The 24,060-nt window shown below is 33.5% G+C and overlaps 1 protein-coding gene and 1 long non-coding RNA gene across 2 annotated transcripts in view; both read right to left on the reverse strand.

Moving 5' to 3' along the window:
• LOC124950492 overlaps positions 1 to 18,456 on the reverse strand; it is a 76,690-nt gene extending 58,234 nt beyond the window's left edge. The window contains exon 1 of the mRNA XM_047497255.1: positions 17,589 to 18,456. Within this exon, the coding sequence (XP_047353211.1) occupies positions 17,589 to 17,684 (96 nt within the window). The 5' untranslated portion in view covers positions 17,685 to 18,456. The remainder of the gene's footprint in view (positions 1 to 17,588) is intronic.
• Positions 9,380 to 16,262, reverse strand: LOC124950493. Its single transcript, XR_007101381.1, has 3 exons — positions 15,139 to 16,262; positions 12,296 to 12,556; positions 9,380 to 12,211 (listed from the first exon to the last, which is right to left on the reverse strand). It is a non-coding gene; the product is annotated as an uncharacterized LOC124950493 (long non-coding RNA).
• Positions 18,457 to 24,060: the final 5,604 nt, after the last annotated feature.

Consider the following 24,060-nt stretch of genomic DNA (forward strand, 5'->3'; position numbering starts at 1 on the left):
CTATTAAGGACGAATGAGATCGACGAACTATTGTGTGCTCCATAGCTGCTCGTTAATTACGAACTCGGTCACGGGATTCTAGTGATCGTACCGAACGATCGCTACCGTTTGTAAATCATGCTCGTAGGAAGTGTCAAAGGTGTCGAGTCGAGGTACGATTGAACTAAATCGATAAACTACGACCCTAGCTGGTTTCAAACGATATCGATCGTATCTCTTTCTCTCTCTCTCTCTCTCTCTCTCTCTCTCTCTCGCGCGCTCTATCACGTACGAGTTCTATGAGAAAAAGAGAGAGAGAAAGAGAGGAGGGATGAGAGAAAAAGAAGTTCTACCTTTCAAAGAAAAAGAATAAGAGGAAAAGAAGAAGAATAAGAAGTACGAAGGAAACACTTTTAAAAAAATTGTCTCGCTAGGAGCAAGCGAATCGCGAGGGAACTGAATTTTTCAATAGGATAAAACACGAAATCGTTGTACCGTTAATTGACGAAGATAGTTTTTTCTATTACGTCTTTATTCGATTATCGACGACGAGCACATACAACACGAGAGAAGAATCTCTTTACATTACACCATTTCGATGGCAACTACCTATCCTCGATTTTTCATGCCGCGATTGAATATAATACCATCGATAGGACCGTCAACGCCCACTTCTGTTATCATCGATGAAATAACGACGCGACATTAGCCATATGTCAGGGCCTCCGATAGCTGTGAACATTGACGCCTTGGACATTAATGTCTTTTCCGAACGTTGATCACCGTAATTTCAATAATTACCATCGATTATCCTCGTTGATCATTAATTACACGCGAATGTCTATAATTTTCGTACATAGAAATTGGTTCACAGGTGTGAAATTCATTGCCAAAGAAAATAATATCGTACATTCGTATATTGGTATCGCTAAAAAAAAAAAAAAAAAAAAAAAAAAAAAAAACAAACAAACAAACAAACAAACAAACGAACGAACAAATGTATTTTTTTAATGAAACGTGAATGAATAAATAATACTAGGAGAAACGACAATTAATACTAGCAGGATAATCTACTAGGATCTTCTTTCTCTGATGATCGCATATAAGACAGACTTACTGTTTTATTGTTCCCTTTTCCAAGAACTCTCCCGTTCCTTATATTCTTCGCCATTTCGCGCATGGCATAGAGAAACTAAGAACCGCCTTAACATTCTACTTATTTGGTCGAAACGCTGCACCACTGGCAGAGTTTATTGGCCGACTTGCACGAGCACCCGGGGAATTCGTATACATATGCGCCATAAACGACAGGAGAGCTACGACGGACGAACAATGGTGGACGCAAACCGTATTTCCACATATTTCGAGATATCGAAACTCTCTCTCTCTCTCTCTCTCTCTCTCTTTCATTCTCTCTCTTCCTATACATCGTGGAATATTCCAGATTATCTAAGTATAACTCTCGAAACAATTCCAATTTTGATTGGTGGAATTGTTGAAGAAGAAGAAAAGAGAAAAAAAAGGAAAAAGGAAAAAAAAGAAAGAAAGGAAAAGAAAAAAGATAGCGTTCGGTTTATTTTTTCGACGGTTTACACGCGGCAGGAAAGAAGACAACGACGAAATAGAAGAGAGAAACCTATGAGGTAATTCGTTTAAAAATATATCTCCGTCGTCTTTGGCCAGCGACACCCGTCGGTCGATGCCGTACCACCACCGATCTTCTTACGTTAACTTTCTTCGAACTAATCGACGAAACACAACTGGGTAGATCCATCCTCTTATATCTTTCGATTCATAAAAATCCGATTGACCTTCGGAAGGTGCGCTTAGAGAAAGAGAGAGAGAGAGAGAGAGAAATTGTACGAACATAAAAATAACCTGGCTCGTCTCAAATTTCTTTTCGATATATCTAAAAAAAGATAAGGAATGTGTATTTTTCATTTTTTTTTCCTCTTTGTTTTTCTTCTTTTCACTTTTTTTTCACTTTTCTTTTTCTCGTACGTTTGTTTTTAAAGTATTCGTAATAAAGCACGAGAACGTTTCAACGATAATACTATGAAAAAAAAAGTTACTTAATTAGTAGTCTAAATAGATAAAAATATTCCAACTCGTCCAATTGAGAATGTGAACAACGTATATAAACTACCCAGCCAAATTGGATGAAGCGCCCGGTACGTTGCACGTTCGTATCCAAACTCGGCCAAGGACGACAAACTATAACGCGCGCTACGAGTATTAGCAAAAATCTTTTCGCTAACAGGAAATTAAACACAACGACGACACATAAACATCGGCTACTATTTTCGTTAGCAACTATTAATAACATTCAATGTCTTTTATATATTTAAGATCGTACGTATATACATACGTATTCGTCAGTTTCTATAATTCGCTATTATAAACTCTTTACTCTCAAGAAAATAAGATAAAATGTTTTCTTCTAACGTATGATTATTCATTAATTTGTTATGATCTTCTTTATGACAATTCTGGCATCTCTCGAGTATATCTCGAGAACACTTAAAATCTTAACGGTCAAAGGAAAAAAAAAGGAGAGAAGAAAAAAAAAATGAAAAAGGATATAAGAGATAACGGAGCAAACACCTACTACTGGAACACGTACACTAACGCTGACCCTTAACCACTTGAGTCCATTAGACCCACTTTATTCACGCCTGTTATCTGTCCACACTCGAAAGCGGCCACGCACGGATATCGTAAAATTAGATTTTTCGTTCATTGGTACTGATCATCGACAGGAATAATATAGTCGGTTTAACGTTTCGAAAATTATTCCATTTCTAACCGCTTACTAGAATTTTTGAAAATTTCGAAAAATAAAATAATACATGTGTCCAATAATCAAAATTCATATAATTAAATTTTTCAATTGAACTTTTACTCTTTTTTATCTATCTTTTATAAAATTATAACGGGATATTATTAACTAGAGTAAATAACGATAAACAATTAAATTCACAATAGTAATGAATATCGAAAAAAATTATAAAAGGATTAAACGCGCATTGAAGGACGTTATAGAAAAAGAAAAAAAAAGAAAAGAAAAATGATAGCGTGGGATATGCTAAAATACTCGAGATGAATCGTTAGAAAGTACCGCGAGAATCACTCGCGTCATTATTCATTGCTTGAAATCACTACGTATGCACTGTGAGTGTGCAGCTGAGCAGAGAAAGACTAACACAAAGTAAGATTATATATATATATATATATATATATATATATATATATATGTGTGTAGGTAAATAGATAGAAAGAGAAGTACAGCGAGGGAGGGTGGGAAGGGGAATGGAGAGAGAGAGAGAAAGAGAGAAAGAATGAAAGAAAGAAAGAAAGAAAGAGTAGCAGTAGCAGTAGCAGTAGCAGCAGCAGCAGTAGCAGCAGCAGGAGCAGAACATCCGTTCTTATCTTCTCGAGATCGTTCGTTTTTCGCTTCGACGCTCCTTTCTGGAGGGATCTCTTCTCTGGAGGCTCGAAGGAAAATGCGACACTCACCCCAACTTTTTCGTGATTTCTCCGCTTTCACGCTCCGCTCATTCGCTCAACGACGATGACGACGACTACGACGACGGCGAACTTCCGTAAACGTTTGGCTCGAGCCAAGTCGAGTAACTTATTTACAGCCTGCTATCTCCGCGAATATACTTTCTACGTTCGACGTCACGACGTTCGTCGTGTCGACGTCGAGAGAGCTAGCTCGTCGTCTTCCGTTTCTCCTCCACCTCCTCCACCTCCTCCTCCTTCGTCTCCTCTTCCTTCTTCTTCTTCTTCTTCTTCTTCTTCTTCTTTACCTCCGGCTCCACCTCCTTCTTCTATCTCTTCCTCCTTCTTTTCGTCGTTGCACGTTTCTCCACGCTTCTCGAACGCTTCACCTCCGATGTTTCTCACGCTTCTCGCCTAAGCGAAGAATACTAATGTGAAAAGTTCCGACGAGTTGCAAGGGAAGCTGCGGAGGAATTTTCACGGCGTGTCGATACCACCGAAGCGGTTAGTTCACTGAGAGGCCGGCTTGTCGCGAGCCACCAACGACCAGTGGCCTAGGACAATATTAGAATCGCGATTTCTGTCTACGACTCTCTCTCTCTCTCTCTCTCTCTCTCTCTCTCTTTTTCTTTCTATACCCTGCGAGAAGAACGCAAGGCGCGCTGACGTGTGCACCCTCAGAAAGAATTTTGTCAAAAGTTTCGTCTTTGAAAGATATTATACGACATTAAAAAAAAAAAAAAAAAAAAAAAAAAAAGAAGAAAGAAAGAAAGAAAAAAGATAAAAAAAATTATTGGAAAAATCACAAATAATTATTTACGAATTTAAAATAAATAAACAAAAATGTATCATGTCGTATTATATTATACCAATTTATTATGTAAGCATATCTACATACATATACATATATATATATATATATATATATATATATATATATATACTAAAAATTTATTATACCAATTATTATATAAAATGTATAAGTGGCTGTTATGTATAGTTAGACGTATTTTATTAGCGTGTGCCCATTTTTTCTAATCACGGTCAGTAAATAATAGGTCGCGAAACCGTTAGCGTAAAGCTCGTAACAAACGCGAATTCTTATTCGTATGACAAGCACGCGGCGATGTAACAGGTGTAAAGGAGTACGAATCGAATCTACGGCATATCCGGAGCGCCATATTCGTTCGACATGAATTACGCGATAGGAATAATTGCGATGTGTCCCAGAGATAACGGTATATTTTATTCGAGGCGCGACTATATTTCGTAAGGACGCTACGCGTCGTTCATACTCGACGACTATTTTACGATCGTACGATTACTTTTTATACCGTATTATATTTCAATCATCTGCATTTCTGTTTATATGTCTAAATATTTTTCCTTTATACGTTTATTCATATCGTAGTAACTAGCTACCATCGATTCGAATCTTTCGCTAAATATCCACGGTGATCTCTTACTATCGTGCTCGTTTGATATCACTTATGATCATATTATCGAGTAGATACACGAAGATTGGATTACGATCGCTAAGGTCGTTGCGATGATCCAAGAGGGTAATCGGATCGGCTTGTGAAGAAAGCCACGGAACCACGAGTACTATTTCCGTCTATTATCCATCAAAAGATTCAAAAAAAAAAAAAAAATAAATAAATAAATAAATAAAATAAAATAAAAATAAAATAAAACAACATTAAAAAATAAAAAAAAATAAAAAAAAACGAAAAAGATAAAAAATTCCTTATTATACAATCAAGAAATATCCCTACATGATAGATAACTGTGAAAGAAAGAAGAGAAAATGAGTCGATGCTCTAAACAAAAAATTCGACAATTATACCGAACGGAGAAAAGTAAAAAAGATCGAAAAGACAAATAAGAAAGTCGGAGAATCCATGGAATATAAAAGGCATGCATCCGCCGGAAGTCTACATAACTATCGCTAGAGAAAAATGAAAAGGGAAAAGGAAAAAAGAGAAAAAAAAAGAAAAAGAAAAAAAAAAGGGAAAAAGAAAAGAAATTAGAAAAGAAAAAGATTTAATTTCACGTTTATAAGATAGAATCTAACGATCGGAAGTCAATCGGGAGAGAAAGGTAATTGCATCCTTCTTCTCGGTGAGTCGTCGTACGTGTCAACACTCACGCGAGCACATGGAAAACGTAAATGCAAAACGCGAACGTAAACGCGAACGTAAACGCGAACGTAAATGCACTAGAACTACGTGAATTCCTAAAGGGAGTTTTCTTAGAAATAGACACGGGTAAGCTACGAAGGAATACGTAATTAGGGAATAGCAGTAAGTTTGCATGATATTCAACTGTGGGTGCGGCTCTAAGCCAAATGGGCGCGGTTGAAGCGAGTCAGACATTGACAGATACACACCGAGTCAACTTTTTAAGAGGCACCCGGTCACAAATGCACGCCTTGCGAGAGAAGTATCAAGAGTGCATCTGGGACATCGACTTATCTATGTATTTCCGCGAATCGAATTCGTGGGAACCTTTCGATACTCGAAGAAAAGTTTTACCATACGAGATCTGATACATCAAGCGTTCTTATCTACTTACGTATGTGTACGTGTGCGTTTGTATGTACGTGTGTGTGTGTGTGTGTGTATATTAGAGAGCTACGAAGCTCGCTCGGCGAGTATAATCAAGAAAAGAATGTGCCTTTTTACGTGTCCCGAAGAGAAAGGAGATAAATAAGATAAAACGAAGAAAATACATCGGTGACATGTAATATCAAGGAGACAGACAATTTTCTTAACAAAATACGACGAGCTACGACGTTATCTTTTTAAAGGAAGGAACAATGAAAAAAAAAAAAAAAAAAGAAAGGAAAAGAAAGAAGAAAAAAAGAAAAAGGAAAAAATTTCAAGGTCGCAAGACGTACTTTTCATCTTTCACTTATCGACATCGTTATCTCAACGCTTATATCTATCCACCTATATTATTCTCTTCCCACCACCTTCCTCCTCCCTCCTCTCACTTTCTCTCAATAGATCGTCTACGATAGTAAGCGCGAGCACGTTTAATGATTCGACGCGTTTACCGCAATCACCCTGAAAATCGTGATCCTCGATACGTCTCTCTCTCTCTCTCTCTCTCTCTCTCTCTCCCCTCCCTCTCTTTCTCTCTCCCCCTTTTTCTCTCTTTCAAGTATACAACGTTAACACGAAAATACTATAACGTATTTCCTTCTCAAGCTACCATAGTACGTAGTTTATAGCTAGCTGCTTCATGATACCCTTCCGGCAATAAACGTGAGCGATCGTTTACGCGAGCGGATAACGGCTGTTGTCGGAAAATTACGAAGGGTAAAAATCGAAAATAGAAGCGCCTGTTCATTCTTATTACCTTTTCATTCTCGAAGCATGTTTACGTCGGATCTGATTCCCTTTGATGTTGAAACGATCGAAGGAACTTTACGTAAGATTAATTAAAATTTCTTAATCTCGAAAGGTCAATATCCAACTCGCAGGTCTCGAAATATATCTGTATATCTTCTTGATGTATTATTTATTTAACTAGGAAAATAAAAATATTATTTCTATCTATTTAATTTCTTTCGTAAACTGTCCACGCTCATCGAATTATTTCTGTTATATTTCCTTACGAATTATTATTCATTTTATACTTTCCTTCGATATAGATACATATATATATATATATATAAGGATTATAATGACGTATCATTTTCTACGAAACAAAAAAATAGATACATATTCATAAAAAAGAAAAAAAATTATACAAAATCTACAAGTATTTTTTCTCGCCATAAATAATTAAACATTTTTCACATTACAAACCTTATTTCTATACGTGCTCGGCAGACAAGCCCAATGGGCATAACTCGTATGAACCATGATGATAGATTCTATCAAACAAACTTTTTTCTTCGTCTATCGTATTCCCAACACTTTTCTTTAATGACGTATTTCACAACTGCATGAAAATTAAAGAAAGAAACAAAAAGTACCACTACATTCGTAATTATCTTTCGAAAAAGTTTTCTCCGATTCTACACGTTTTTGTTTCCTGTTGGAAATGACGCGAGTAACCGAAGAACAAGAATAACAACAACAACAACAACAACAACATCGGTGTTGTCTTCTCTCTACTCGAACGAACGAACGGACGGACGGATGAGCGAACGGAGAAAACAAAGCACGCTTTTACGAACACGAACGTACAAGTTGTACGCTTCGAATCGATCCTATTCGAGAGTTCCTCAACGTAAATTGGATCTCCATCGATCCCCAGCACGCGTTTGAACGTTTCAATTGAAGAAACTTTAGGAAACACACGAGTCTACCTTTCTATTGATGTGCGTAATTGAACAAACTCTCGATCGTTATCGATCTTATCGTTCGATCGATGATATCCCCGTTTTTTACACACAACACTAAGTGATTTTTCAATGAAAATTTATCGCCAAATGATCGGCTATCACTTTGATCGTTCTTTCGTTTCTTTTAATTTATCAGAATTATAAAAAAAATTGTTTAATAAAAAAATAAACACAATCCGTTGAATTTCATACTGAATCAAACTTGTTCAAGATGGGTCCGGAACGATCGTACTCGAGTAAGCTATCGCTACGACTGGCCCAAGGAACAGCAGCAACTGCTTGCTCTACACAGGGAAGGCATATGGGACCCTCAGTGCCGTACATATAATCTTCTCTCTTACGATATCATTTTCACACCTATTATTTATATATCTTTTTTCCTTTTTCTTAGATATTTTCCCTCGTCCGTTCTATTTTCCTATTAATACGTATAGATTTCAAACATTCCACTGTACATCAAGGAATAATTTACTTGCGATAACAATTATAAACTCATCGAATAAACTTTCGAAATAATCACGACTTTCTACCCGAGTTTCTCCGACTATTAAAAACAGCCAATGATTATTTCAACTTACTCTACGATTAATCCCGAGAGATCTATACATATTATAAAAATAATGGACAAGGATTATTATAAAAATCGTATATAACGGAATGAGATTTCACTGTGATTTAACGCTTCAATAAAAACTTGAGAATGCATTAATAGAGATTTAATAGATGATTGGATTGATCCATTCGCCATGAGTAAAGGGGCTCCTTAAAGAAAAGGATACGATCTTGAGGAATGGCTCGTTCTATGACGCTAACATAAGTACAGAGACAAGAAGATATGTATAGCTATGGGCTCTATGTTATGCGGGCGTAAGTGAGCGTGAGTTTGAAAGGGGCTAACTCAGTCGAGGGGAATGCGTAGGGTCGACTGTGAGTCACTGACTTATCGAATGACCAATGAACTAAAGAGTGCCTCTCCCTGAATACCCACAGAATGCAACTAACTGCCGTCGAGACGTAATCGTCGCACGAGCGAATCATGATCAAAACGTTATTAAACGTCCTCTTGATCACTTCAATCAATTCGGTTTGATTAAATCTTATATCATAGAGTTGAGTGATGTAAGTAAATATTGGGTTGTACTACGGAAACTTTGGATTAAACTTACAAATCTTTTTCATCTTCGATGAAACGAACAAAATTCAAAATGAATTATTAAATTAAAAAATAAAAAATAAAAAATAAATAAATAAATTTATAAAGAGACTTCTGCATAGGCAAATCGTTTTAATATATGCATAAGGTTAATAAATTTTTTAATATTTTCGTGTGAATTGAATACAAACTTTCTGTACAGCTTAATATTCACATATTATATATGTATCTATGTATGTATAAATATACATATGCAAATACATAAATATGTATGTATCTTAATGCGAGATTACAAAACAATTAATTAAAAGTTAAATTTTATATAAATCATTCGATTAAACGATACACTTGGTGATTTCGTTCAAGTCAATTTCATAGATCGTGATTTTTAATCTCAGTGATGCACGTTACGTCACGTTAACTCGTGCAATCGGTATAGCTTAATGGCTTTTAGCGATCAATTAAGGTTAATGCGAACACTATGCAAAGAAAGGCTAATGGAGCGAGCAAGTGAACGGATTTTCTAAATCTTTCCCCCTCTACTTCTCTTTTTTCTTTCTTCCTTTAAAAACAGCGAAGCTTTGATTCGACTTAATCGATCATGTGGTGGTTTTACGTTCGCTATACGATACTTCGTACGATAACTCTACACCTTGGCCTTGTTCGTTTTCTAAACGTTAAAAACAAAACGTCTTATCGGATACTTGAAACGATAACTCAAATATATACGTGTCGCGTTGAGTCACTCGTAATTTATTGCTTAAAAAGATAAAAAAAGGGAGGAAGAGAGAGAGAGAGAGAGAGAGAGAGAGAGAAATAAAACACAAGGATCATTAAAGCGTTCAATGTTAAAAAAAACGGTCGAAAAAAAAAAACATTTGACCATTTTATTTATAGAAATGTAATACTATAACTTGTCTAATTTTCTTCCCTTCTTCGTAAACCCTATATAACCCAATTTTTTGTTATATCTACAAAAAGAAATATCTATATATATATACATAATGTAAAAATTATAATATCATTTAGTATAATATAATTATAGTCTAAAAAAACATTACGTAAGATGCAACCTTCTATAATTTAATTTCTTCTCATTTCTACAAAAAAAGATATATATATATATATACATATGCATAATGTAAAAATTATAATATCACTTAGTACACATAGTATAATTATAGTTACAGTATAACAATGAAAAAAAAAGAACATTACATAAGACGCAACCTTCTGCAATCTAATTTTTCGTCGTTTCTACAAAAAAAAAAAAAAAAAGAATTATACAATATAAAAATCATAATATTACTTACGATTAGTATAATGTAATATAATTGAACTTAAAGAAAGAAGAAAATATTAAAAACTTTAGATATGAACTAAGAATTAAATTTATATAAATGAAATAAAATAAAACTTGAAAAATATACACATAGATGTATATATGTGAGCTCAAGAAGTCATATGAGATTACAGAAGATTAATGAGATCACAAAAATAGATATTATCGATTTCTCGTGTGGATACGAATCGAATAAAGAACGATGCACAGAATAAACTCTGACAAAAGGCGAATAGCTTTTCTTTCGGCTTTAATAGCCACAATTCGTACTCCGTTGGTGAATCGTAGATGCATTGACGATTCGTAGTTGGAGCAATTCCAGAGCTTAAAGTCACGCCTACAGTTATGCAGACCGATATTCGACTCACAGCTATGTTGCGCGTGTCTTCCTGCTGCAGGCGCCGACGATCGATTTCTTTCACTTCTTAGAAAAAGAGAAAGAAATACAAGAGAAAGAGAAAAGAAAAGAAGAAAAAGAGAGAGAGAGAGAGAGAGAGACCATTCCTCCAGCTCTACCTCCACCTCCATCTCCACTTTCAGCTCCACCTCCTCCTCTTTCTCTTTCTCTTTTTTCCCAAGGTCTCGCAAAAGCGGATCCACGGAACACCCGCTTTTTTATCTTTCCCGCGATTTACGTTCGCGATATATCAAACTGTCGTGACCTGCATTAAACGTTCTTTACGTCGTCCAGCAAAACAGCTATCTTTTTCTTCTCAAACTCGCTCTCTTTTCATAAAACTTTATCACCGGTACTGTTGACTTTACAGTTACATTAAAAAAGAGTCATCGATAAAGAGGAATAAAAAAGAAAAAAAAAGTAGATATTAACGTGCACTTATCACATGTAAAACATAAATATACAAGGTTTTAAAATATTTAAAAAATATTACATTATTATATCTATATGTATACGGAAGTTAACGTAATATCGCGTATGTAATTATCGATGTTTCGATATCGATTCGAACGTTCATCCACGTAATACTATAGTAATATATGCTAGTAGTCTACCTATACGCATAGAGGATAATTAGAAATTACGATAAATGTTTATTACCAATACGAATTTACGAGAAACGATAGTTCAATGTACTTCGATATACCATACCATGAATAATAATTACTCTCATTACTACATCGTATATATCGTTCGAGATCGAATTCCGCTTTCGTCGAGTGCGATTAACTTACGTGCCGATTCGCACGTTAATTAACTGTATTCGATGAGATCACGAAGGTGGTATCCGGCGATATGCCAGATTCTTTAGACTGTTCAACGCGGAATCTCTTTAAAATTGTATTTAGAACGATACGGAATATTTTATGCCGCGTATTTCAAATTCTTTATACGACGCGTATGAACTCACTTTTTAAAAAACCAGTTAACTCGAATCCTTTAACTGACAACACAACAAGAGTTCTTACATTCTTCTTCTAAGTATTTATTTGTAAATCGCTAAATAAAGCTTTTCGTTCGTGCGTTTAACATTAAAAAAAGATATTATAAGTACGATACTTTTGTACTATGAAATTAAAGGTCACGTTAATAATTGTCGAAGCGAATGTAAAGTCGATCGTTCGATTACAAATAGATATTTATATTTCCTCCTTTATTAATTGTCATAATTCGTTTCGTTGTTTAACGCTTGACACGAGCGCATTACGAGATGAATTTCTAAAAAAAGAAGAAGAAGAAGAAAAAAAAAAATAGAAAAGGAAACAAAACAATAAAAAAAGAGGATCAACACAATACGTAGATATACAATTCTTATGAATAATTCATTTTATCGATGACGATATCACAAAAGATAGTCGGTTTTGCGCACAATACGAAAATTATTCTCATTTGCAAGGGAGATCAGGATGGCCACAATCACTAAAAGCACACGGATTATACTGATTTATAAATTTTCATCAAAAAATACGTATTACTGATGTCACCGATTCCCAAATGGTTTACCTTTTCTAGCTGTCACGTAACTGTGCACTAATTACGAAGGCACTAGAGGCGGTCTTAGATTACAGGCTTGTACCGAGTTACGTCACGAGATGCGTATGCATGTTTCTCTGTTACGGCCTACGTGTGACCTTGAAACGTGATGTCAATGTCGAGGCGCCCCGACTTCCTCCGTGTGCAACGAGCCATTTCCCGCTCCCAGCTGACTGCGAATTCTTTTACCTTTATATCGCGATGATAATTAAATGACTATACAACGATTGTCTGAAATATTAAAAAAAAAAAAAAAAGTTGCGTTCGTGTTAAAATATATATATTTATACGTCGATTTAATGTACATATAATTTTTATTATTTATGCTAATGCACATGAAAAGATTCTACGAGGAAATACTTGACACAAATGAGCGAATTAATCTCCTTACGTAAAGTTATCCGATGACGTGTATACGATATATGTGTAAGTGAGTATGCGTGTCAGTAAATATATGTATGTATATAACTATATATACACACATAGTATGAATCAATAGCCGCATATTAGTCCGAATTAACGAGCGTTTTCTGGGCCATTCGATACTTGGATACATCGCTTTCCCAATTATGCCAAGTTCATAGTTTACGACGAGATTAGTAATGAATAGCTTTCCCGACAATTATGAAAACGAAATGAAACAGTGCCAAACTAGTCGGCACACCTTTAATGTGCACACTGATATCGTCTATCCTAAAAAAAGACTTTACAAAAGTCGAGAAAAATATCTATGCGATCATCGCTATATAAATGATGACTGTCTCCAACGAGTCAACAAGTTAACGATAAAGTTATAAAAATCGACGGTGAGTCTCGTTCGGGAATGATGTGATTTTATTAATTTGAATTTTAGTCCAATAGATAGCTTGTAAAAAAAGAAAAAAAAAAAAAAAAGAAAAAAAAAGAAGAACGATATCGAGCCATCGTATACGTAGGACGAAATTTCTCAAGAGAGAAAAAGAAAATAGAATTACAATCTTCTACCACGACAAAAAAAAAAGAATTTTTCGAAACGATTTAGCACGATCCTTCGCGAGTAAATAAAAGAAAACTCTCTCTTTCTATATATATATATATATATATATATATATATATATATATATATATATTCACGTGGCGAATTTTGAACCCGAACGAATCACGGAGGAGAAATATCCGTTTATGTATACCGTCTGCGAAACTACATGCGGAACCGCAGAAACGCGTTCCAATTTCAACGGTCCATAGCGAACCGGCTGATATTGCACTACCGGGCAAGTGAGGAAGCAAGAGGGGAAAAGGAGGGTTGGTTTAGGTTTGCGTATTTGCTTTTCAAGCCCCACACTTGAACGATCTACCCTACCTTCGTGTTCGAGTCTCTTCGTTCTCTTGAACATAATCCCTCTTTAACGAAAGATACATTGACGCGACATATTTGTTTAGACGAACGCTCACCAATGCAACCGCAAATGAAATTGTGAAATTTCGAAAGCAATTCGAAAAAATAGACTTTTATATTTCACTTTCTATCATATTAAATCTATTTATATTCCTTTTATTAATAAAACAAACGATACTATTCAGTGCGATAACGCGAGGAACAATAATCGAGAACGAAGATTCTACGAATATAAAAAAGAAAAGTTCTAATCGCTTAGAAAAAAAAAGAGAAAAGATGGAAGATAGAAAGAGCAAAGTTATTCCTCTCTCTCTCCCTCTCTCTCTCTCTCTCTCTCTCTCTCTCTCTCTATCTCTCTCTCTATGCAGTCTACGAAAAGATACAATGCCTGTATTCATTGTGATAAATCAAGTACGTGAAAGACCTTCATTGTGACAGTCTCCCTTCTCCTTGATCCACGAAGATTGACGAACTGAACATAGAATGAGATTTCAAGCGAGTAAATCGTAGAAGATCTGGATCTTTTAATTCGAAGAAAAAAATAAAAAAAATAAAAAAAACACAAAGAGAAAGGAGAGAGGAAAAAAATAAAAAGTAACGCGCCTCGCGAAGATACAATAATAGTTGTGTCTCTCTCTCTCTCTCTCTCTCTGTTTATCTCTCTCTGTTTATCTTTCTCTCTCTCTCTCTCTCTCTCTCTCTCTCTCTCTCTCTCTCTCTCTCTCTTTCTTTCTCTCATTCTCTTATTACTGAAGTCTACTATCTGAACTTTATCCTGAAAGTACACCTTCCTCTTGTCATTTACCACGCTGTGACTTCCTTTCGAGGGCATGAATTTCCTTTGGAGTTATCCCGGAACACGTTTCACGCCACCATAACGCTTCCTTCTTCCTCCTATTTTTTTTTTCCCTTCCTACTTCTTATTTTCTTCTCATCTTTTCTTCTCTCTTCTCTCCCGTTTATTCGTCAGTTCACTTCTCTCGAGCAATCTTTTATCCTCACAAAGACGTTCCCGCCGGCGAGATTAAAAACTTTAATTCGGCGATGATCGTTCCTCTCTTTCTTCACTATTTATATTCCAAACCTACTAGATTTCTACCAAGGCTATGTCCTTGATAGGAATACAATAATAAAGGAAAAAAAAAAAGAATGAAAAAGAGAGAAGCAGGTGCCACGCAAAACACGTGAAATTAAGATTAATTGACCATGAGTCATTACCCAGGAAACTTTTTATTTATTTTTTTTATTATTATCTCTTTTTATTTTCTTTTTCAATCGACTTTCAAAACCTCTTTCTATTTTATTATCGAAATGAAATGATCATCGATCAGACGTGGATATGTTCGTACTTAAATACATACGTACGTACTGATGTTGAAATAATTTTTACCGATGTTGAAATAAATACGAATAAATCAAAGTATACGCGTAATACCTTCCTAAGTCCGCTTTGTTAAAGTCGATCGCAAGCTCAAGGATGAGAACCGGGTCTCTAAACCACGGTACACTATGCGGTTTAGTCGACGAGACAGGTGGATGCAATTAAACCGGATCGTCCGAGCTCTCTTGCAATTGCGTATTCACTCACGATAGTGAACTAGCCTTCTTGTTTAAAATAAAGAACGATCAACAAGAGATGAACGTGGTTCAATTAATAAACAGAACGACGAATGTTGCGGCCTTGATTATAAGATCGTATGTAAGTATCTCGTGGAATGTAGCAACGAATATTTTTATTGACTCGAATGATCGAAAGTAACGGAATTATTTCATAATATATAATATATGCGATTTCGACATTAAAAAAAAAAGAAAAAAAGAGAGAGAGAGAGAGAGAGAAAGTGAATTACTATAATTGGTTATTTTTTTTTTTTTCTAAACCATGAATATAAATAATACTCATTAAAATATTTAAATAAGGTCAGTGTTGTAATTCGTCGTAACTACGTACGTATTAGTCATTTTATTACTATTATTTACGTATAAGTAAATCCTTTCGATTAAAATAATGATTCGAGTTGTCGCAAGTATCGTACTTATTACATTACAATGTTTCGAATAAAAGAAAATGAAAAATAAAAGCCGATCTGCGATACGATATAATCTTGCGGTGTCGCGCCAGATTAAATCGTGTCTAAGTTATTTATGTCCCACTAAGAAATGATCCTATTTTAAACTAAGGTTCAATATATAAACGCATTTATTTACTCTATATTTTTATGGCACTGCTAATAAGTATTGATTAATCTTCGTTAAATACTATTAAATCAATTTCATATATTAATATCATATTTTTCAATAATCACATTTTTGAATATATTGAAGAAATGAATACGAATAAAAACTTGTTCGATAGGTTTCTCTCTTTGGATATTACGATTGTTGTACACCGGTTATACAAAATAACAAGCCAAAGTCTATTTAGAGAGCTTGCATGCTGACCTAGCACTAAAACCACTCGATCTATATTCGCTTTCTACTGGATGAGAGCTCGTCCAACATAAACCTTTATCTTATCGATAGAACCAATCCGTCGATCTATTGAAATGCATTAAAATTCATTATGATTATATATACAAATATCTTAAATATTTCAAAGATCGTGAAAAAAATCAGGAAGAAAAGAAAGTAATTAGAAATGTTCAAAAAAAAAAAAAAAAAAAAAAAAAAAGAAAAAAAAAAAAAAAAAAAAAAAAAAGAAGAAAAATAAAGCAAAAATGAAAGTAAATTTATATTGTAACAAAATAAATAAATAAATATTATCATTAAAAATTGTACATTAATTTTATAATTACATATTATCGAAATGAACATCAATGTTAATACGATCAACGATGATTGCATTAATGATCGAAAAAGTATATTCATAAATCGATATTCAATGAACGTAGATTATCGTATCTATGCGACCAAGCTCCTATCTATCAAACTTTATTAACCCGAACAAATCGGCTCGGTATCAACTTGTTCGAAGGTGGTCGTCAATGAACACGATAATCTCTACGTGCAGTTATATCTACAGGTATATATATATACATATATATATATAACCGATACAAGCAACTGGTCGGCTTTAATAGCTTTCTTAGGTAACACGTATTTTTGCATATCTTTTAACTTGAGCGGCGATGTACAAAGGTTAAATTAAAATGCGTTACGTTCGAGTTACTACAAGAACTACCTTTCCTATAACAACTAAACTATATATATATATATATATATATATATATATATATATATATATATATATATATATATCAACTATTCGATAAAAGAAAATTTTTGTATCTGCATGGTCCAGTTTATATATTAAAGGAAAGGAAAAGAAGAAAAAGAGAGAGAAATAGATAGATAGAGAGAGATAGAAAGAGAGAGAGAGAGAGAGAGAGAGAGAGAGAGAGAGAGAGAGGAAAAGAAAAGAAAACCAATCTCTGATTTAACTGAAGATAATTCGTAAAATAAAGACGATTACGTAATCTTAAATAAATTGCCACTGGATATATCTTTTCAGGCGCAACTTTTCTGGAGTAACCTAAACACACGAAATTCATAATGTAAATCCCAACGGAGCAGAATTTGTATGCTATCACCTATAATGCAATTTATGTTGTAGCGGCACGAAATATTTTCTACTCGAAAGATATTTTTTTTTCGACGATGGAAAAGAGCAACGACAAGAATCGCGATGAATAATTCAAATTCCCGTTGGGTGAAAATCGGGAAAGAGGAGAAGAGGGAGTGGGGGAGTTGGCGGATGCGATAACGGGGCGACGCCGAACGATGATCGGCCGTACTAAAGTAAACACAATAGGATTACAAATGTGAAAGAATAAAGAAATAGAAAGGTTCATTCGAAAATAAAAAAAAAGTTCGGTTTGTACTTACTCTAGATATTCGTAAGGGTTGGTGCAGGTCACGTCCTCCGTGCATTCGGAAGCCCCAAGGGGAGCCGCCAAGAAGGGTGACTTCTCTGGCGCTCATCCTCCTCCTTCTCCTTCTCCTCCTTCTCCACCACCTCCTCCTCCCTTACCACCACTTCCACCTCCTCCACCTCCTCCCCTCGCTTCTCTTCTTCTAGCGCCAGTACGACACGCGCTGCTTGCCCGCGGCGTACTTCGCGCCGTTAGACGCACCTCTCCTTTCACGTGTATCGCGACGATAACAGCGATGATGCCGATGATACGTCTGTCGATGAGAATGGCAGTAACGTAGAGAAGAAAATATTCAGTATAGATGATTCTCGGTAACACCTCGTCGTCGTTCCAACTTGTACTCTTCTATCGTGACGCCTTCGCTCCTCCAAGAGTTCGTAGTTCATGATATTCGCCACGCAATTCGCTAGTATCGCCCCGGACAATTCTCTTTCTCTCTCTCTCTTTCTCTCTCTCTCTCTCTCTCTCTCTCTCTCTCTCTTTCTCTCTCTCTCTTTCTCTCTCTCTCTTTCTCTCTCTCTTTCACGGATGCACCGAGCTCGTTAAGCTTTACGCGCTTTTTGTGTCTCATATGTTACGAGTCATATTGATGCTTAACAAATACTCTTTTCGCCGACCTTTCATAGATGATAACCCACGGACAACGGTTTAATCCTTAACAAATGCTCGAAAGGGAAAATGAGAAATAGAGAAAGAGAGGGAGAAATTCAAAGATGTCAATAACGCGAACGAATGTTAATAGATGGGATGATTTTTCGTAACACCTTACACATATTCTTATCGTCCGAATCTCGGCGTGGCTCGCGCTAGACTGACGTCGAATTTCGTATACCTCCCCCGCCAAACCTCCCAACCCCCTCTTCCCCACTACCTAACCCGGCTCGGTAAGTCTCGCCAGCCGTCAATCGCGAGCCGCGCTCGCGCCATCCGCCGGAGACGCGTGCCTCTCCTCCCCTCTCCATCATTTTACCATCCACTCCATCGAGTTCGCTCGACCCTCGCGGAACTCAACGGAACTCGTTCATGCATCCCCCTTCTTCTTTTTCTTCTTATTCTTCATTCCATTATAATGCCACGACCAAAGCTTTCCGACAGTCTACCGCCTCCTCTTATCCGGATTTCGAGTAGTCCATCTTGTTAAGAGAATTGAAGAGAAGATTTCATTTCTTTAAGGCATTCAGATTTATTCGTTAAATTGTATGTTACATCGATAATAATTAATATTAGAAATAATAATTAGAAATCTTCTCAAAATACCGTATTATAATATATATGTATTTTTATATAGAGAATGTGCAACATACAAAGAACATAGATTTACATTTATCCTTAATACGTTAAATAGAGTAATTGAACTGATAAAATACCATGGGGTAAATCGAAACGATTGGATCTGTCTGATTATATTTACAAAACTTCGTTACTTTTTTTGTTTTCCTTATCCTTTCTTATTTAGATTTAAATATTTTGTGTCTTCTTTGCTCTTTCATTTCAACGTATTTGTGAGATAATGTATTCTTCGTGGACAGAACACAATATTACTGACATAACTCGACGCTGACGTATTAAGCGCTTACGATTCTCGATTGATTTTTTATAAGCTTTCGAAGTACTATACTTTTTAATATACATGCGTGATATTTTTAATTACATAATGGCATAATTATAAAAATATTTGATGATATTTAAATCGATAGGAAGGACGAAAATCCCCTACGAAAATGTAATTTCTTTCATGATATAATAATAAATAAATTGTTTGTTTTTTATTCCTATCTAAGAAATATATACTTCCCAATTTTTTCCTTTATAATTCAATTTTACAATTTAAATTTATCGGAAGTTTTCTATCTTCATTCATACCATTTTATAATCGAAATAAATTTCATATATTCACATTCATCGATCGATAATATCCTCGTTTAACTGATTAATATTAAAGTTTCGTGTAATAAACTAACTGTAAAACATGATATAATTTAATAATAATCAATTTTCTGAAGTATTCTGTGTTGAATATGAAATAAATGGATGTGAGACAAAATGTAATATATTATATATATATATATAATATATTCATATCATGGATATATATATATATATATACTTTCTTTATATCCAAGCGTCAATTTTTCAATAGCGTATATATGCGCTCTTCGTACCTGAGCGTGCATTCTTCGAGGGTATATAAATACGTTGTTTGAAACGAAAACTTTAACTTATTATTTCTTGTTTTATCAACAATTTACGTTAAATTAATAATTACTATAAATTACTTCAAGTTTCATCTTACATTTTGTTCCATTTTTTACATTATTGTATTTTAAAACGTAACAAGAAAATGTAACTAACTTTAGATTAAATTTTAAATATTAAGAAAAAATTTATTGATACATGTTTATATTATATTATATAAAAATAATTTAACATTGTTTTCATCCTCTCGTAATTCCTTTTTGCAATAAAAATTTTTTGATATTATGACTATATCGAAAATACTTCGCGCCTGAACAGAATGCAACCAATTTTGTCTTCCTAAATTACCGATCGATCATAAAAGCAACGAAATTACCGATCGAACATAAAAGCAATGGAATTACCGATCAAACATAGGAGCAACGAAAGTTTTCGAAGCGAACGAATTATCGTTTAAGTAACCACAAACAAATTATCGACAGTGACAAATTTATATTAATTAAAGTTGTTCATCTAATATTGCTTGAGATATGAAAATTGCTTATTTTTAGACATGATTTTTTAAAAGAAAATAATATTTTTCAAAAATCTGAATATATATATATATATATATATATATATATGTTTCAATAAAAAATATTATATATATACATATATATATATATATATATATATATATAATTTCAAAACATATATCGAATAATGAATACATTAAATAATAAAATAATCTATTTATACTTATTGAGACATGAGAAATGAGCAATATGGATATATAGAAAAAATCATTATAGAATGTAGCAACTTTTGATTGAATTTAAATGCAGCCATTAGCTCGACAGTACTTGCGTTATTTACATTTATCATATATCGGAAGTAATATCGATTTCCAGGTCTCACCACATGGAGGTTGCTGCATACGGAGACCCACAGGCTAAGACTCTACTATTAATATAAATTACTCTAGAACCAATTATATAGAATCATTATTATTACATATCCAATAAAAATTATTATAATTTGGAAAAGGATAAAATCAATCGCGAAACGAATCAAAAATTTTTTCTAATCAATCAAGATTAGACGAAAATTTATGAATCCGTTTGATATCGACGAATCAAAAATTTTTTTCTAATCAATCAAGATTAGACGAAAATTTATGAATCCGTTTGATATCGACCTACCTACCCGAAAAAAATGACTTCAATCATTCTTTATGAAACTCTATTCCCAAACAGAACTAATGTGGATGCTGAAACAAAACTATTATGCTAAAATCAAAAGTGGAACATAATGATTAATATACACGTGATTTAAAATATAAATCATGTAAAGATTATATATATATATATTATTAAATATTATTTTATAATAAAAATAAAGAATATTATAAAGACATCACCCAGTTATCGAAAATGCAATAAAAATAATTTAATCTTTTAGCGATTAAATTAAGTAAAATTAAAGATTGGCCATTTCATCTTTTCTTTTTGCATTACATATATTATCTTATTATCTAATACTTCATTATATATATATATATTATTATACATATATGTATAATTTTTCCAGAAGCTGTAAATGGCACATCTGTGTATATTTGTGAACATAAAACATTTAAACCATTTTATATAATTAAACATAAAGCAGTCAAAATAATCCCCTATGGGCCCGTGTAACTTTCAGGTCACATTTTAATTTATCGAGATTTTACCAAATAATTATAGCTTTTTTCATGAGAAAAAAAAAATTATATTTATATAATTTATAGTTGATAGTTTGCGAATGTATTGGAGTAGATAGATTAGTTGAATACAATAAATAAGAGCAGGATAAAAATCCAAGAGTATTATTAATATAGAATAAAATTAACTAAATTTATAAACAAATATGTATATGTATATAACGTGTATATAACGTGTAAACATGATCTGCATAGCCAATATATAAATACTACAAGTACTGAAGTCTAATATGATATAAAATAAGATTAATAATCCATAAATGATTAAATCAAGTTTATGAAACATTCTATATAATATAAATGAGAAACTAGACCGACTGGAATTTAACGAAGTGAGAACAAGTCTGAACACGTCTGGAGAACTGCTCGTGCGAATCAGAACTGCGTAACACGTTAGTAACGACGAAAAGCAAGGTCGTATCACGAAACCCGATCGTCCTTTGATTGTTTACATCTGCTTTTGCCGGTAAGTAATTATATCCTAAATTCGGAATGATATACATATATACAAACACATAAATATTGATTGGTATAAATTTTTGCCTTTCAAATATTATTTCTACCGTATTACGTATTTTTTTTTTTGATTTATACACTACTCGGAACGCCGAAAAATAATAGATTGATATTAGATCGATATTAGATCGACATTAGTAGACGACGTCATAGCTCTAAGGAAGAAATCAAAACGCCTATTTTATTCTCACGGATATCTTTTAAACAAAACAATGCCACAACTTGCTAGCATACATACGTGGAAATCACATTTAAGGAAACCGATTGACATAAAATAAAAATGTACGTTAAAAAATAATGTACTAATAACTTGTAATTAACGAGACGACAAAGATCTGCTGTGACTGACATGACGAAATAATTCCAAATGACGGAATAACCAATAGTAAGAAGCATAAATGGAAAGACGTGCATGCGCTGTACACAAAATGTGTAATGGCTTCCCAACCACTACGTAGCATGTAATTTTTCGATCTATTCTACGAAAATACGGAAAGATTAAAAACATAATATAGGAACTTCAAAACTATATAAACGGATATTATGATAGTCCAAACTGATAAAATTAATCGTTAAAATTCGATAGCTATAGAAATATACTGAACTACGATAGCTATACAAATATATACAAAAACACAAGGAAAAGTTGAAATACTTTTGATAATATCATAATTATTTAAATAATATTTACTGTACACGTACTACAATAAACTAATATTTAAACAATAGTAGATTCATTTAAACATTATAAAGAAAGAAACGCGTGAAAAACTAAAAATAATTTTAAAATAAAAAACCAATAATTAAAATTTCAAACTCATGGTTGTTGGCCTTGTGCAATATAAACATAAACGATCCTTCGATTAACTTTGACGATTGGCGAGTTAGTTTACTTTTGCTCTCCGACCAGTGCACATCGTTAATCTTTATTTCTAATCGAGAAAACTTATAAATCCATAATTTCGGTAATTCTTAAATTATTTAAACAATTTGTAATGTACGTGTAGTACAATACACTAATATTTAAACAATAGTTCATTTGTTAAAACATTAAAAGGACGGAAATGCGTGGAAAACTAAAAGTAATTTAAAAATAATATTCCAATACTTAAAATTTTTAACTCGCAATTGTTGGCCTTGTGCAATATAAACATAAACGATCCTCCGATTAACTTTGACGATTCGCGAGTTAGTTTACTTTTGCTCTCCGACCAGTGCACATCGTTAATATCTATTTCTAATCGGGAAATCTTATAAATCAATAATTTCGGTAATTCTTAAACTATTTAAACAATTTGTAATGTACTTGTAGTACAATACACTAATATTTAAACAATAGTTCATTTGTTTAAACATTATAAAGACGGAAATGCGTAGAAAATTAAAAATAATATAAAAATAATATTTCAAAACTTAAAATTTTTAACTCGCGGTTGTTGGCCTTGTGCAATATAAACATAAACGATCCTCCGATTAACTTTGACGATTCGCGAGTTAGTTTACTTTTGCTCTCCGACCAGTGCACATCGTTAATCTTTATTTCTAATCGGGAAAACTTATAAATCCATAATTTCGGTAATTTTTAAATTATTTAAACAATTTATAATGTACGTGTAGTACAATACACTAATATTTAAACAATAGTTCATTTGTTTAAACATTATAAAGACGGAAATGCGTAGAAAATTAAAAATAATATAAAAATAATATTTCAATACTTAAAATTTTTAACTCGCGGTTGTTGGCCTTGTGCAATATAAACATAAACGATCCTTCGATTAACTTTGACGATTCGCGAGTTAGTTTACTTTTGCTCTCCGACCAGTGCACATCGTTAATCTCTATTTCTAATCGGAAAAACTTATAAATCGATAATTTCGGTAATTTTTAAATTATTTAAACAATTTGTAATGTACGTGTAGTACAATACACTAATATTTAAACAATAGTTCATTTGTTTAAAAATTATAAA

Source organism: Vespa velutina, chromosome 7 (assembly GCF_912470025.1).
Source record: "Vespa velutina chromosome 7, iVesVel2.1, whole genome shotgun sequence".
NCBI lineage: Eukaryota > Metazoa > Arthropoda > Insecta > Hymenoptera > Vespidae > Vespa > Vespa velutina.